Raw genomic sequence first — 15,866 nt, 5'->3', positions numbered from 1 at the left:
ACAGACTTCTAATCTGCTAGATATGTTCAGTTAGCCTATTTTGACAATGGTAAAGAAGGTAAAGTTTCTAAGCCACTTCTCATCACCGGAAGGCTTTAATTCCAACAGTTGATTATGCTATGCAGCTGATAGAGAGGTCTCCTTTTATTTGAATGACATCAGATTCACCTCAGTTTAAATTATAAAACAATAAGCTACTGATTAGAGAACTTTAGAACTCAAAAGGACTTTGGAGAGAGGTCAGCTAGCCTGAATTTCTTACTCTGGTTAGGGAAACTGAGGGCCAGAGAAAGTCAGGAGCTTGATCAGGGTCACCCAGCAGAGCATGGCTTGGCTGAGATTGCAATGTCTGACTTCTCCTTCTTCCCTGGAAATGTGCCCCTACCCTGGCTTCAGCTGTGCACATGATTTTTTCTTTCATTTCTTATATAAAGGTTATATTTCCTAGAGATGTTGTTGTATAACTACGTTCTGACCAGTGGAATGTAAATGGAGCGGTGGGAGTAAGTCCAGGAAAATGCACTTAAAGATTAGGACTTGGGGTGGGGCATGACCTTCTTTTCTGTTGTCCTGGTTGCAGATTAGATGTCTGGATTGTTCAAGCAGTCATCTTGGACCATGTGGTGGAAGCTGTGCCTAGAGGATAGGGAAGCAATAAGATAGAATTGTGGGTCACCAGCCTCAAAGAGGACACAGTCTGAGGCACAAAGACAAGTTTACAATCTAATGCAGAATAACCACCACCCCAAGACTAAATCAACTGTCCTGTCCTATCGCTATGCCTTCAAATGAGTATGCTTTATGGGATTTTCATACCAGCTTTGGAATGCTTATCTCCAGACTTCAGGTGAAAGAGAAATAAACTTCTATTTTTTTCAACCACTGCTATTTCAGTCTTCTATCATTTACAGTTGAACTGACTTTTAATTGCCAACATCCGTTGGATCATAGAAAAAGCAAGAGAGTTCTACTTCTGTTTTATTGATTATGCCAAAGCCTTTGATTGTGTGGATCACAACAAACTGGAGAAAATTCTTCAACAGATTGGACTACCTCACCTGCCTCCTGAGAAAACTATATGCAAGTCAAGAAGCAACAGCTAGAACCCGACATGGAACAATGGACTGGTTCCAAATTGGGAAAAGAGTACATCAAGGTTGTATATTGTCACTCTGCTTATTTAACTTCTATGCAGAGTACATCATGCGAAATGTCATGCTGAATGAAGCACAAACTGGAATCAAGATTGCCGGGAGAAATATCAATAACCTCAGATATGCAGATGACACCACTCTTATGGCAGAAAGCGAAGAAGAACTAAAGAGTCTCTTGATGAAAGTAGAAGGGGAGAGTGAAAACGCTGGCTTAAAACTCAACATTCACAAAAGGAAGATCACGGCATCCAATCCCATCACTTCATGGCAAATAGATGGAGAAACAATGGAAACAGTGACAGACTTTCTTTTCTTGGGCTCCAAAATCACTGCAGATGGTGACTGCAGCCATGAGATTAAAAGATGCTTGCTCCTTGGAAGAAAATCTATGATGACCAATCTAGACAGCATATTAAAAAGCAGAGACATTACTTTGCCAACAAAGGTCCGTCTAGTCAAAGCTACAGTTTTTCCAGTAGTCATGTATGGATGTGAGAGTTTCTTTCAATATAAAGAAAGCTGAGTGCTGAAGAACTGATGCTTTTTTTTTTTTTTTTTACATTTGTTGCTTAGTGTTTTTTATTTTTTTAATTTTTAAAATTTTTTTTACTTTACAATTCTGTATTGGTTTAGAACTGATGCTTTTGCCCTATGGTGTTGGAGAAGACTCTTGAGAGTCCCTTGGACTGCAAGGAGATCAAACCAGTCAGTTGTAAAGGAAATCAATTCTGAATAGTCATTGGAAGGACTGATGCTGAAGCTGAAGCTCCAATACTTTGGCCAACTGATGTGAAGAACTGACTCACTGGAAAAGACCCTGATTCTGGGAAAGATTGAAGGCAGGAGGAGAAGGGGACAACAGAGGATGAGATGGTTGGATGGCATCACTGACTTGATGGACATGAGTTTGAGCAAGTTCTGGGAGTTGGTGATGGACAGGGAAGCCTGGCGTGCTGCAGTCAATGGGGTCGCAAAGAGTCAAACATGACTGAGCAACTGACCTGAACTTACATCTAATTGATTCAGAATGCAAACAATTACATCCTGGGCTGGGAACTCAGGTGTCCTGAATCCAAGTACAGGACTATTTATTATGAAGATTAATACTATTAATAATAACTTTTGAGTGCTTATTATATGCTAGTCACTGTTACGTACTTTATGAGCATCATTAACTCATTTAATTCCCATGCCACCTCAGTAAGATAGATCTATTACCATAATTTCCATTTTACAGACAGAGAACCTGAAGCACAGAGACAGGGAATAATGTACCCAAAGGCACAAATTTAGCAAGAAACAGAGCTAAGATTTGAAACTAGGCAGTCTGGCTCCAGAGCCTGCTCTCTTAATACCTCCATCGCACGCTCTCTTATGATGTGAGCTTCTCCTTGAGCTCTCTACCTACTCTACTGAAGAGGAAACTGAAGCAGACAATTGTCTAATCACTTGCTTAAAATCTCCGCTTGTCACAGCAATGCAGCTAGCATTAGAAGCCAGACTTCTAACTCCCAGTTCAATGCTCTCTCCCCGGACCACCCTGCAGTCTCAGAGGCCACCTGGACAGATATGGAGCCCTTCTCTTCCAGTCTCCCTCCCTCCAACATACACACATCACTATCACCATCACCAACACCACCACCACCACCGAACAGGCACTCAGACATTTTTGTGGCCAGGATGGCTACAACCTCCTTTGAAAATCATCCAGCTTTGCCCTCCACCAAATAACTCTGTTTTATTTACAGTCTCATGCTCAGAGCCTTTGAACTGGTCGCTCATTCCAGGGGAGATCTTGATAACAACTATTCCTTGGAGAAGGTTCATAGGAAACAAGGTGAATAAACACCACAGAGGCCCTCCCTGTCTAGCAGAGCTTTGGTCCTGAGGGTGTTTATAAGTCAGTGTTGGTGTCTGGATGGAAAAGACTTTGAATTCAAAAGGGCAGTTGGGACATTTTCAATTTTTGTGTTAATTCAAAAAAGTTCATCCTATGCCTTCCCTCAACCTTAGGGCACAGGCAAAAGAGAGAGATTATCTTTATCCAGAATATAACTCCAAATGGAGCTCTTTTTGTTTTCTTTCCTCCCTGCCTGGCTGGGGCTAGTTATTGTAGTGACTGAGGGGTGGGGAGACAATGAATTTACCAGCTAAAATGGCAGAAGAGATGAATGGCATTTCAAAACACAAAAGTGTAAAAAAAGAGAAGAAAAGCCTAATTTCAGCAGTGAACCATGAAACTATAGTGTCTTCTGACTTGTGGCCAAAGGTGCGTAACTGCGTCACATGTTTGGAATTATTCAGTCTAGATGTTAATCTCCACTCCACCAGCTACTAGTTACGTAACTTGAGAACAAGCCGCAGTTTCCTCAGCGAAAAGGGGATAAACGCACAAGGTTACTGCCAGGGTTGGTGCTAACCATGTAGGCGAAATATGGTGCCTGGTTCAAACAGGGTACTTATTCACCCATGCATGAAACAGTAGCTAAAGGCAGTGATCATTATAGCTGTCTTTGGAATTCTTCCGGCTTCCCTTGTGGCTCAGCTGATAAAGAATCCGCCCCCTCCCCGCCCCCCTCGCCCCCCTCCCCCATTTCCCCCCAATGAGGGAGACCTAGGTTTGATCCCTGGGTTGGGACGATCCCCTGGAGAAGTTTCCGGCTACCCACTCCAGTACTCTTGCCTGGAAAATCCCATGGACAAAGGAGCCTGGTAGGCTGCAGTCCACGGGGTTGCAAAGAGTCAGACACGACTGAACAACTTTCACTTAGGATTCTTCCAGGCCTAGAGGGGATGATTGGGGTGTTCATGGAAGTGAGCCCTAAGGGGGCGCAGGTTGGTGATTTTGGCTCTCAAGTATCTTCATTTGCCTTGACTGAATCTCTATCAGATACTGTTATGGTGTCATGAGATTTCTGTATTGGAGCCCCCTCCTCCCCCCGCAAAAGGGTTAATAAAGGGAGACAGGTCCTCAAGAGTAGGGCAGAGTAGAGCCACTAAATGGGTCCGATGAAACCGCCAGCTGGCTTTCCTGTGGGGATGTGAAGTCTCCTTAAAGGTCTAGGGGGAGAGGAAGGGCCTCCACCAAGAACAATGTTGGGGAATTGGCTGGTGTGACAGAAGGTCTATGGCTCCCTTAAGGAACTTATTGGAAGGTGTGGGGTTTTCAAAGGAAAAACTTCTCTTTTCTTGGCGGCCTTAGTGGGAGACAGTTTATCTCTAAGCCAGAGCCACTGGATGGGAGGACTCCGCAAGGCAGGAATGGTAGCTTGAGGGTCTCTATCTATGGGATAAACATCATTTTTGGGGGGGTTGCAGGTGTTGGTTCTACAGGAGAACAGTGGGAGGGAAGGTCTTTAGGGGGCATCACCCGGAAGGCAACATGCACCGAGCTCCTGGAGTCCAACCTGCTGAAGCGCGGTTCCCCTCCAACCCCTCCGCCCTCACGCGCTCCGCCTCCCATGAGTCGACTACAGTTCCCGGCAGCCCCCGCGGACGGCGGCGGCGGCGGCGGCGCGGGCGGGAGGGGGCGGCGGTGTGAGAAGCGGACGGGGAGGCGCGCGCCGGGCACGCGCGCCGGCGACCATGGCGTTCGCCCGGCTGAAGCGAGTGTATTAACCCCGGGAGGCGGTGGCGGCGGCTGCGGCGGGGGAGAGAGACTCGAGCAGGCGGGCTCTGCCTGAGGGAAGGGAGGAAGGGGCGGGGAGAGCGCCGGAGGGAGGCCAGTCGGCCGCAGGCGGGCGGGCAGCGCAGCGCAGCGCCGAGCGGGGCCCGCGGGCCCATGAGGAGGCCGGGGGACCATGGGCTCCAGGATCAAGTGAGTGTGGTCGGCCTGGGCGGAGCCGGGCCGGGCGAGGGGAGGCGAGGCCGGGCAAGGGCTGCAGGCCTCGGGCCGCGCGGGGGACTTGTTGCCGGGACCCCAGGGGCGCCCCGCGTGCTGGCGTCATGCGGGGAGGGGGACTGTTGCCATGACGATCCAGGGAGGCGCGGGGGCGGGGTGCGCGCGGGGTGTAAGGGCGCCAGTGGTCAGGTGTCCCCTCCTCACCTGAGGGCGGGAACAGCTGATTATAAGGTGGCCTCCTCCCCGGGGTTACAGAGAGCCTCTGAAAATGGTCACACAACTGTTGGGGGGAGGGCGAGAAATCTCCAGAAGCAACTCCTCAAATGGGTGTTTGGAGCGCCCCTGAGAGTTGGGCAGTCCTGAGGTGGCAGCTTGGCTGGTTAAGGCCTATGGTCGGGGGGGGGGGGGGGTTGCATAAAAGTCGTGAGAGGTTTTCAGAGGGAGGGGCCACTCAAGGACTTAAGGTCTGGATGACCTGGGGAGGAAGAAGGCCCTTTTCTCTCTTCTGTCTCCCTTTCCTATCTATGCAAGTCTCCTCACAGCAAGGCCAGAGGCTATGAGGGAAGATATCCCTGTGCTGTAACCGAGCACCTGATCTTGATAATTATTGGAAAGGTTTTGTAATCCAATCTGGCAAATTCCCTCACTCATTCATTCATCTGGTGTCCCTGGTGAGGGGTTAGTTTTCTGGGGAAAATGTTGATACATCTAACTTCAGAACCCATTGAAACATTGTTGCCTTCTTTCTAGACGTAGAAGTTGACTTTGGAAAGTGCAACTTTTATGCGGTCTCTCTTGGGTGTGTTGCTTCTGACTGTATCTCCGCTCCCAGCCAGGTCTTCTCGGCCTCTCCCTTCCTCAGTTCCAGAACACGAGATGCCTTATCTCTAATCACTAACAAATGTTCACTTTTTCTCTATGAGTAATAGAATTGTTTAAGGGCACTTAAAAACAAAGTTAACAGTGCAGGCTTTTCCTTAAAACAGCTTTCAAAGGATACTTTAAACCTGCTTAGAAGAAAGTCTGAAGAATGTGTTTACTTCAGCATTTTGAGAATTATGCTAGGGAAGTTTGAAAGGGGAAGGGCCTTATGGGAGAAATCTAGTAATTATTCAAGTATTGCATGTCTTGTTCAGTTGGTGTCCATGCAGTGTGACCTTTGGCCAGCCTTATAGTCCCCTGACTCGCTTAGGTCTCCATTCACCAGATGCATCTAACAGGCTGCAGCAGCCCTGAGACTAGAAAAGTTTGCTTATTATGATAATGAAAATGGAAGAGTTGGATGAGTACACTGTTAATTCTTGATTTTTGTGGAAATGAGGGGGGTGGGGTGGGGTGGGGGGGAAAGAAGCATGCTCCAAATAGGCTTAAGAAGCGTGGGAGGTAAAAAGAAGTAGTGAAGCATTGGGATTAAAGAGGCACTCCAAGTGTAGCTCCTGCTTCCAAGCAAGAGTTGTAAACTTGGATTTCAATAGCACTTAGAAATACTTTACAAAAGCCACCTTACAGTTGCAGGGTATCCTTGTGAGGATGCTTGCCCTTCTTGTTACAGAGTAGTTCAGAAACTTGCCAGATATGAGGCATGTCAGTGTCGGACTCAGCGTGAAAATCCAAGTGGAAGTTCAGATGACTGGGCATCAGATCTCTGTCTTGCTCTTAAACGTTGCAGGTTGACAAAAACATTTCTCCACAGTGTTTTGTGGAACCCATCTCTGTTTATCTGAGTGCTTGGGCAAGAGAATTTATGCGTGAAATTCTGTGAGGTGTGAAATTAGTATAAAGAATAGCCTTCTTGATCTTAAAACTAGATTGCTTGGTGGTAAAAACTTAGACATGGGAAATATGTTAGTTTCACCTGTGAGGTAGGCTGAAAGAGAATATGAAGAGAGAAATTATGAAAAGTAGTTGTGATTTATGGTGACTGTCAATTAGGAAGCTTCTGCCTACAGGTAGGAACGAGACGGACAAGTGGTGAGGAAATGGTTTTCTTAGGTGCCTCTCTCATTTTTGGAGGAAACAGGGCTTTGATTACTATTGACCGTCAGTTCCATCCGGATAGGAAATAACAGACTGAGCTCAAGATATTTACCTGATTGAGGTGAAGTCTTAGTGTGCAGGCTGCGTTGTGTAGGACAATCTTAGGGGTGGAGGAAGAGAGCTTGGGGGCCCCTCCAAGCAGGCTGCCTGTGCTTTTTCCTCATCTCTGATAGTGTGTGGCTGGTCCAGTCAGGCTAAAAATATGGAATCAGATTTGGATTTAGATTCCACTTTTGTTTGCTGACTATGAAACTTTGTACAGATAACATGTTTCTCCCTCAGTTACCCTGAGGGTAAAATGAGGAAGGCTGTATATTGCAGGGTCATAATGAGCAAGAAATACAGTATCAACATTACTGCTGGACCCATATTAAAAACTCGGTAATTGTTAGTTTCTTTTATACTTTTTCTATCAAAAGACTAAGAAAACGGCTTTATTTTATTCCAGAAATGTCAGAGAACTGTGTGTTTCAGGGGATGGAGAAGAAGGTTTTGAAGATCTAGGAATTAGACTGTGAACATGCAAAACAGGACTCAGCAGTCTCTCATTAAAATAAGAAAGTTGATTGAAAACAATACTGTGTGTAATTATGAAGCTGGTGTCTGTTATATGATTAGTAAAGTGGGTGAGTTGCTCGGCACAGGTGTTGAGGTTTAGTGCTTGATCAAATTTCCCTTTTAAATAAAGTTAAGGTGGTTGAGGGTAATCTCTGTGTCAGGTATGGTAGTAATGCTCTGTGTGAACCATTTCATCAAATCCTCACAACTACCCGATGATGTAGGCACTATTAGCCATTTTTTAAATGAGAGAATTGGGGATTGTAGGCCTTAGATTAGGAGAAGGCAGTGGCACCCCACTCCAGTACTCTTGCGTGGAAAATCCCATGGAAGGAGCAGCCTGGTGGGCTGCAGTCCATGGGGTCGCTAAGAGTCGGACACGACTGAGTGACTTCACTTTCACTTTTCACTTTCATACATTGGAGAAGGAAATGGTAACCCACTCCAGTGTTCTTGCCTGGAGAATCTCAGGGACGGGGGAGCCTGGTGGGCTGCCATCTGTGGGGTCACACAGAGTTGGATACGACTGAAGTGACTTAGCAGCAGCAGGCCTTAGATTCGGAGAGGGCAATGGCACCCCACTCCAGTACTCTTGCCTGGAGAATCCCATGGACGGAGGAGCCTGGTAGGCTGCAGTCCATGGGGTCACTGAGAGTTGGACACGACTCAGTGACTTCACTTTCACTTTTCACTTTCATGCATTGGAGAAGGAAATGGCAACCCATTCCAGTGTTCTTGCCTGGAGAATCCCAGGGACAGGGGAGCCTGGTGGGCTGCAGTCTATGGGGTCGCACAGAGTCGGACACGACTGAAGCGACTTAGCAGTAGCAGCAGACCTTAGATTAGATGCCAGCCCTGATGCCACTTCTCTGCACCTGCCTCTCCTCAGCCTAGGCCAGGTGTCCTTCATCTGTTCCTATGATCCCCCCCTCCATATTTATCACTGTCATAGCACTGAATTTAGTTCTTTGTGTGTCTCCTATACTAAGCCCAACATAAACGTCGTTGAGAGCAGGGACTTTCTTACTTGTCTTTGGGTTCCTTGTGTCAGACCTAGTACCTAGTACATCACTTTGTTTAGGAAGTTTATGGAATGCATTTATGAAATATGTTGGGATCTGAATTATGATCCTAGCTAAAGGCTCCGAGATGAATGTACAGAGTTAAAAAGTATCAGTTTGCAATTTGAACTCTTGAGGAGGAAGGCTGTTTATAAGTTTTTAAGTTGAATTGCCCTGGACTAGGCAGCAATTCCTTATTTTTTCTGAAGAATGTTTATAGTTCATCCTCATTTTAGTAAAGGAAGCTTGATTTACCTCAGATATCTACTTGGGTGAAAGGAAAGGTTACCGGTGTACAGGTAGCATTCTGAGAAGCTCCTAACCTTAAACCTGAGCAGATATTTATTTATCTAGAGAGATAAAAGGAGCAACAGTAACTGGCAACCTTCGACAGGTATCTTTAAATCTTTTTAGTGTTTGAGTGATCCCAGTGGACTGGAATGTGGTTAATACGAAGCAATTTAACTGATAATGTAGACACACAGCAGGAAACTGTGGCAGTTTTAATATTGTTTGTGGTGACATCCTAGAAATTGTTTCCAGGCACCAAGGGCAGGAAGTGGATTGTAAGTAATCGAAGGAAGTACTCTGAGTGAGTTTGAAGAGGCGTGACATTTATGGGCTTGGAGAAAAGCATACTCAAAGATTTGAAGGCATAGGGACAGAACAGGACAGCCGATTCCGCTTTGTGGTGGTGTTTATTCTACATTAGCCTGTATACCTGTCTTCTGTCCCTGTCAGACCATGACCTTTTTGAGCTTGGTAACCAAGAAATTTATCCATTCATTCATTTACTTACTATCTCACTAAGAAGAGTGTCACGCACTTATTATATTCATTGTTATTATCATAATTGGTGGAAGTATATGTCATATGCCTGGTAGCAAACTCCGGGAGTTGGTGATGGACAGGGAAGCCTGGTGTGCTGCAGTCCCTGGGTTCGCAAAGAGTCAGACATAAACAGTTCAGAGCAACTGAACTGAGTGAGAGAGAGGGGTTTCTCCAGTGCCTCAGAGGTAAATAATCTGCCTACGTGCAGGAGACGCAGGAGCCGTGGGTTCAAGTCCCAGTCAGGAGGATCCCCTGGAGGAGGAAATGGTGACCCACTCCAGTGTTCTTGCCTGGAGAGTCCCAGGGACAGAGGAGCCTGGCGGGCTACAGTCCATAGCGTTGCAAAGAGTTGGACACGACTGAAGTGACTGAAGCACAGTGAGGGAGAGCTGACTGTGGAGATGACATTTCAGTTGAGACTTAAAGGATAAGTCATTAGTCATGTAAAGAGACTCACAACACTTCATTCTGGGCAGAGTAGAGCATATACCCACCTTGAGGCAAGAAAACCTTAGGCACTATCAGGAGCTGATAGTGGGTTTACGTAGTGACTGGTGGCAGGGAAGCTGGGGTGAGACTGAGGCCCTGAGCAGGGCCTACCTGCAGGCTGCAGTAATCTGCAAACAACTTTATTAAGATATAGTTCACATACTATAAAGCTTACTCTTATAGTATATAATTAAATGGTTTTCAGTATACTTAAAAATACCACTATCCAATTCCAGAACATTTTCATCACTCCAGAAAGAAACTCCATATACATTAGCAGTCACTTCCCATTCCCCCCAAACCCTCTTCGGTTCAGTTCAGTCGCTCAGTCGTGTCCGACTCTTTGCGACCCCATGAATCGCATATGCCAGGCCTCCCTGTCCATCACTAACTCCTGGAGTTCACTCAAACTCACGTCCATCGATTCTGTGATGCCATCCAGCCATCTCATTCTCTCTCGTCCCCTTTTCCTCCTGCCCCTGATCCCTGCCAGAATCAAAGTCTTTTCCAGTGAGTCAACTCTTCGCGTGAGGTGGCCAAAGTACTGGAGTTTCAGCTTTAGCATCATTCCTTCCAAAGAAATCCCAGGGCTGGTCTCCTTCAGAATGGACTGGTTGGATCTCCTTGCAGTCCATGGGACTCTCAAGAGTCTTCTCCAACACCACAGTTGAAAAGCATCAATTCTTTGGCGCTCAGCTTTCTTCACAGTCCAACTCTCACATCCATACATGACTACTGGAAAAACCATAGCCTGACTAGCCCTAGGCAATTACTTACCTACTTACAGTTGCTATGGATTTGTCAATTTTATGCATCACCATATAGATGGAATCATATATAATTCTTTGTCTTCCGTTAAACATAATGGTTCCCATGTTTATCCATATTATAACATATATGAATATTTCATTACTTTTTGTTGTTGAATAATATTTCATTGTATGGATAAAGCACATTTTATTCACCCATTCATCAGTTGTTAGGTATTTGGGTTGTTTCCACTTTTTCACTGTTATGAATAATGTTGCTGGGAACATTTTGTGTGGACATATGTTTTCATTTCTCTTGGGTATATACCTGGGAGTGGAATTGCTAGATCATATGGTAACTCTTTTTATGGAACTGTTAAACTGTTTTCCAGAGCAGTTGCACCACTTTGTGTAAAGTAGTGTCTCATTGTGGTTATGATTTGGCCCTCAAGAATTGTATAGAAAATGAAAGATCAAAGTAGATCAAAATAGGTTTCTCCAAAGAAGGTGAAACTGGAACCGAAAGAAAAGTGAGATTTGGAGAAGGGAGGAAGGATTTCTGGAGGAAGAACAGGGGAAGTTTTATGACTGGAAAGTGGGGATAAGCCCATCATTGTTTTCTGATACAGAGAAGCAGCCTTGGCTTTTTAAGATTGCTGTGTTCTGGGCTTTATTTGGACAGCCTGTTAAAGGATTCCATTACCCAAATGCACCACAGACTGACTTCTTTGTGTAGCACAGCTGACATATCTTCCTTCTGTGGGATAGGAGTAGGAGTTGAAATGTGACTTCCTCTCCAGGGCCCTCTAATACCTCTTCTCTTTCCTCTGCCCACCACGGTGCTCCACTCTCAGTCTCCATAGGAGAGAGTACAAAGACTTGGGGTGGTGGAACAAAAGTCTTGCTAGAGGGACTTCCCTGGTGGTCCAGTGGTTAAGACTTTGCCTTCTAGTGCAGGGGGTACCGGTTTGATTCCTGGTTGGGGAGCTTTTCCACATGTCTTGTGGCCCAAAACCCCAAACATGAAATAGAAGCAGGATTGTAACAGGTGCAATAAGGACTTTAAAAAATGTTCCACATTAAAAAAAAAAAAAAAAAACAACTTTAAAAAGTCTTGCTAGAGACTGAGTTTTCCATTTTTAGCACCCAGAGGTAGTCCCTTGAATTTTCATGACTTTTCTGGAAAATGTTTTGCTGCAACTCTATCATTTTAGTCTGAGCCATTGCCATCAACTTGGAGGGGTTTGCACAGCAGACAGGAAGGTTAAAACAGGCCAAGTATTGCTGTAGGGAAAAAAAAAGTTCTTTTTCTAGACTGTTAAATTTGTGTGTAAGGTCCCAACTGAAATGACTTTTGTGGCCAAAAACCCCACAAAAGGGTTTTTAACTTTTTTTTTAAAAACTTTTTGTTTTGTTTTGGGGTACAGCCAATTAACAATGTTGTGATAGTTTCAGGGGAACAGTGAAGGGCCTCACCCATACATACACATGTATCCATTCTCCCCCAAACTCCCCTCCCATCCAGGCTGCCGTGTGACTTTGAGCAGAGTTCCCTGTGCTATACAGTAGGTCCTTGTTGGTTATTCATTTTAAATATAGCAGAGTGTACATGTACATCCCAAACTCCCTAACTATCCCTTTCCTCTGTTCCTTTCACTGGCAACCATAAGTTTGTTCTCTAAGTCTGTGTCTTTCTGTTTTGTCAGTTCATATGTATCATTTCTTGTTCAGTTCAGTTGCTCAGTCATGAAGGCATGTCATACAATACTTCTCCAGCTGGAATTCTTATTGTGAGTTGCAAAGTTTAGTCTTTTACCTGGCTCTAGCGGGAACTAATCTCTGGATTTGAAACAGCCTTTTCGGTTAAAAGGATTTTGTTGAGAAATGGAAAGATAAACAATGAAGAAAAATAAACCAAAGGAAACAAAACAAAGTTGGTCCTACTTTAATTGGAATCCATATCCATTCTTTCCAAGTATTTTGGACTTGAAAAGGAACCAAATAAAGGAAGTAAGAAAACATGTGTTCCTGTAGAAAAGAGAGGTTATATCCCCAAAGTTCACTTGTAATTTGGTTATGGTATTTAGAATGTATTTTTCTCCTAGAGATACTGTTGTATACATTAAGCATAAGGACATTCCAGATGAATTGTGTTTTTAAAAGACATAGGGAGATTACAGGTGTAGCTGAAATGCAGAGTATGTGCGTAAAGATTATAGGCGATAAATTTGAAAAAGGTTTGTGCCGCTGCAACCTGATGCTATTGAAGGATTGAGTTGGGAATGTAATATGATCAGATTTGGGTTTTTAGGAAGATTACTTTGGCAGCAGCAGTTTAGAACAGTGATATCTCAGGGTTGTGAAGCATGATCCACTGTGGTGTGAAGAGAATATGTTAGAATCTCTATTTGTTTCTATATCAGCTTTCAAAGGGCTTCTCTGGTAGCTCAGTTGGTAAAGAATCCACCTGCAATGCAGGAGACCCGGGTTCAATTCCTTGTCCAGAAGATCTGCTGGAGAAGGGATAGGCTACCACTCCTGTATTCTTGGGCTTCCCTTGTGGCTTAGCTGGTAAAGAATATACTCGCAATGTGGGAGACCTGGGTTTGATCCCTGGGTTGGGAAGATACCCTGGAGAAGGGAAAGGTTACCCACTCCAGTATTTTGGCCTGGAGAATTCCACTGTACAGTCCATGGGGTCGCAAAGAGTCGGACACGACTGAGTGACTTTCACTTTCATTTTCTTTGACTTTCATAACTTTCAAAATTTCTCTTTCTGTGTTTTCTAATAATGTACTATAGATTTGTATAGTAAGGCATTCTTATAATTTATAAATAAAAATACATAGATGTATACTCAAGTTTTTTTACCCATAGGGAGGAATGCATGGAAAAAATTTGGAGACCACTGTTTTATGGAACTGTGTTTAGTTTATATGGCAGAAGATCAAGACCTGAAGTGAGGTTTTGGTTTTCCAAAGAAAAAGGACAATTTTGACAGAGATTTTAGGTAGAATTGACAAGACTTGGTGACAAATTACATGCAAGAAGCGAGAGAAGAATCAAAGATGACTTGCTAAGGTTAGCAAAGTTATAAATGCGTGTTTGAAAGGTGAGGACTGGTTATATAATATGTTTGCTTTTCTGAGGAAAAGTGAAAAGTTATAATTGGGAGAAGGCATTTTAGTCTGTGGTGAGAAAGAAAGAAATCTTTAAGGGTGCCAGAGTGAATCCGAGTGCTCGGTTTAGATGAGTGAGACTTCAAGTGGGCTTGCCTGAGTTTCTGAGGGGAAATCTGTCCCCCTTAGGTTTTAGGAAGAGAGAAAAAATAAACTTTTGAATTTACTTTAGCCACAGGAAAGGTTTCAGGGATGTTGCATTGATCTTGCCTAGGCTATATGAATAAATAGGAGGAAGGAAACCAATCTTGGTAAAGATACTGTTTCACTCCAAGCAAATAGTTACTCTACTCCAGGGCGTGATAGGAGTGAGGGTGGTGTGGGCCCCCGAGACCCTCAGGTTTGAGTTCCCACAAGCACTCACAATCCCCATCTGAGTTCTAAGTTTCTGAGCCTCAGTTTTTTTAATTTATAAAAGGAAGCTAATAAATTTGCCTTTAGAGTTGTTCTGAGGATTAGCTGCCCACTCCAGTATTCTTGCCTGGAGAATTCCATGGACAGAGCCTGGTAGGCTACAGTCTCCCTGGGGTCACAATGAGTCAAACACGACTGGACAACTAACACTTTTCAGCAGAAAAATAGCTGTTAGCTGTTCAGTAAGTGTTGTTGTGTAGTCGCTAAGTCGTATCTGTTTCTTGTGACCCCATGGGCTGTAGCCCGCTAGACAGCTCTGTCCATGGGATTTCTCAGGTAAGAAAACTGCAGTGGGTTGCCATTTCCTTCTCCAGGACATCTTCTCAACCAAGGAATCGAACCCGAGTCTCCTGCATTGGCAGGCAGATTCTTGATCACTGAGCCACCTGATTGCAGCTCTCATTAGTATTGTTTGGAGTGAATGGGGCATACTTGTCTGAGCAACCTGAAGTTAAAAAAAAAATTCTCAAAAGAAAGCAGGTGTTCCTTTTTATAGCTTTTTTTTTTTTTAAAGACTAAGTATTTGCTTTTTCTTTCTTTCTTTTTTTTTTTTTTGTCTTTTAAAAAGATTTTATTAAAGGTCTTTGCAGAGCAACATTCAGATTCCAGATCCAGCGGCCAAGGAGACCTATTATGCTGTGGGTACCGGCTGGGGCATGGCAGGCGGCTCTGGCTTCCCACCCTTCTGTTCAGAGATGGGAGTGGTGGGCAGTATTTCATCTTTGGGTTCCACAATGCTCACATGATCAGGCAGAGGCTTCTTAGGGCCAATCTTACCAGTTGGGTCCCAAGGCAGCATGATCTTTACCTTGATGCCCAGCACACCTAGAAGATGCCACAGTTAAGACCTACCTATAGTTCCACTGCCCCCCACTACACAACAGAACAGAGCAGAAGAAAAGAACAGGTTACTCAAGCATCCTGTGTCTGGTTGCTTTTTCTTTATGAGTGTGTTAGGATGATGTGTTGTATATTTTACTGAATTTATTTGAAGGTTTGTGATCCTGGTATATGCAAAGTGCTAGTCCTCTTACTGGTTGGGAGAAAAACTTTTAAGTCTACTCAGAGACAAGATGAGCATGCAAATAATTAAAATTATAATAACATTTAAGAATATTTTGTGCCTCCTCTCTCACCTGTAATTGAAAATTTTATTCAGTTTTAGAAAAGATTTACTCCATTTATGTTCATCTATTTGGATGGTATCACTGTTCACTTCTACTCTTTTAAAATGCAGCTTCATTCCTTTTTTCTGAATACTTAAAATTATTTATCTTTTTTTATTTTGGAAAAATTTAAACATTATGAAAGCAGAGAGAATAGTGTAATGAGTCCCCAAATACCCATCACTCAGTTTCAGCACTTATTAATTTATGGCTTTCTTAGTTCCATTTATAGATAACTGACCATAACTCTTCTCTGCCTTCTAGTCCTTGATTATTTTGAAGCAGATTATGTCTGGTTATCTCTTTTTTGATCCATTAATTTGTTAGAGGCTATAAAATAATTTTACTTCCATCATTTCTTCTTGATATTAACTAGAATACTTCTGT

General features: G+C 43.9%; 1 protein-coding gene across 5 annotated transcripts in view; it reads left to right on the top strand.

The window, feature by feature from the left end:
• The first annotated feature begins 4,746 nt into the window (after window positions 1-4,746).
• Window positions 4,747-15,866, top strand: part of DENND1A (DENN domain containing 1A) — a 539,914-nt gene continuing 528,794 nt past the window's right edge. For 2 of the 5 annotated variants that reach the window (XM_040225092.1, XM_040225090.1), the window contains exon 1: window positions 4,747-4,971. In XM_040225092.1, the coding sequence (XP_040081026.1) occupies window positions 4,955-4,971 (17 nt within the window). In that variant the 5' untranslated portion in view covers window positions 4,747-4,954. The remainder of the gene's footprint in view (window positions 4,972-15,866) is intronic. The other 3 variants (XM_040225093.1, XM_040225091.1, XM_040225094.1) reach the window with 2 other exon arrangements.

Source organism: Oryx dammah, unplaced genomic scaffold (genome assembly GCF_014754425.2).
Source record: "Oryx dammah isolate SB20612 unplaced genomic scaffold, SCBI_Odam_1.1 HiC_scaffold_25, whole genome shotgun sequence".
NCBI classification, from domain to species: domain Eukaryota; kingdom Metazoa; phylum Chordata; class Mammalia; order Artiodactyla; family Bovidae; genus Oryx; species Oryx dammah.
The sequence above is the reverse complement of the archived record's forward strand: the minus strand, read 5'-3'. Positions and strand labels throughout refer to the sequence as shown.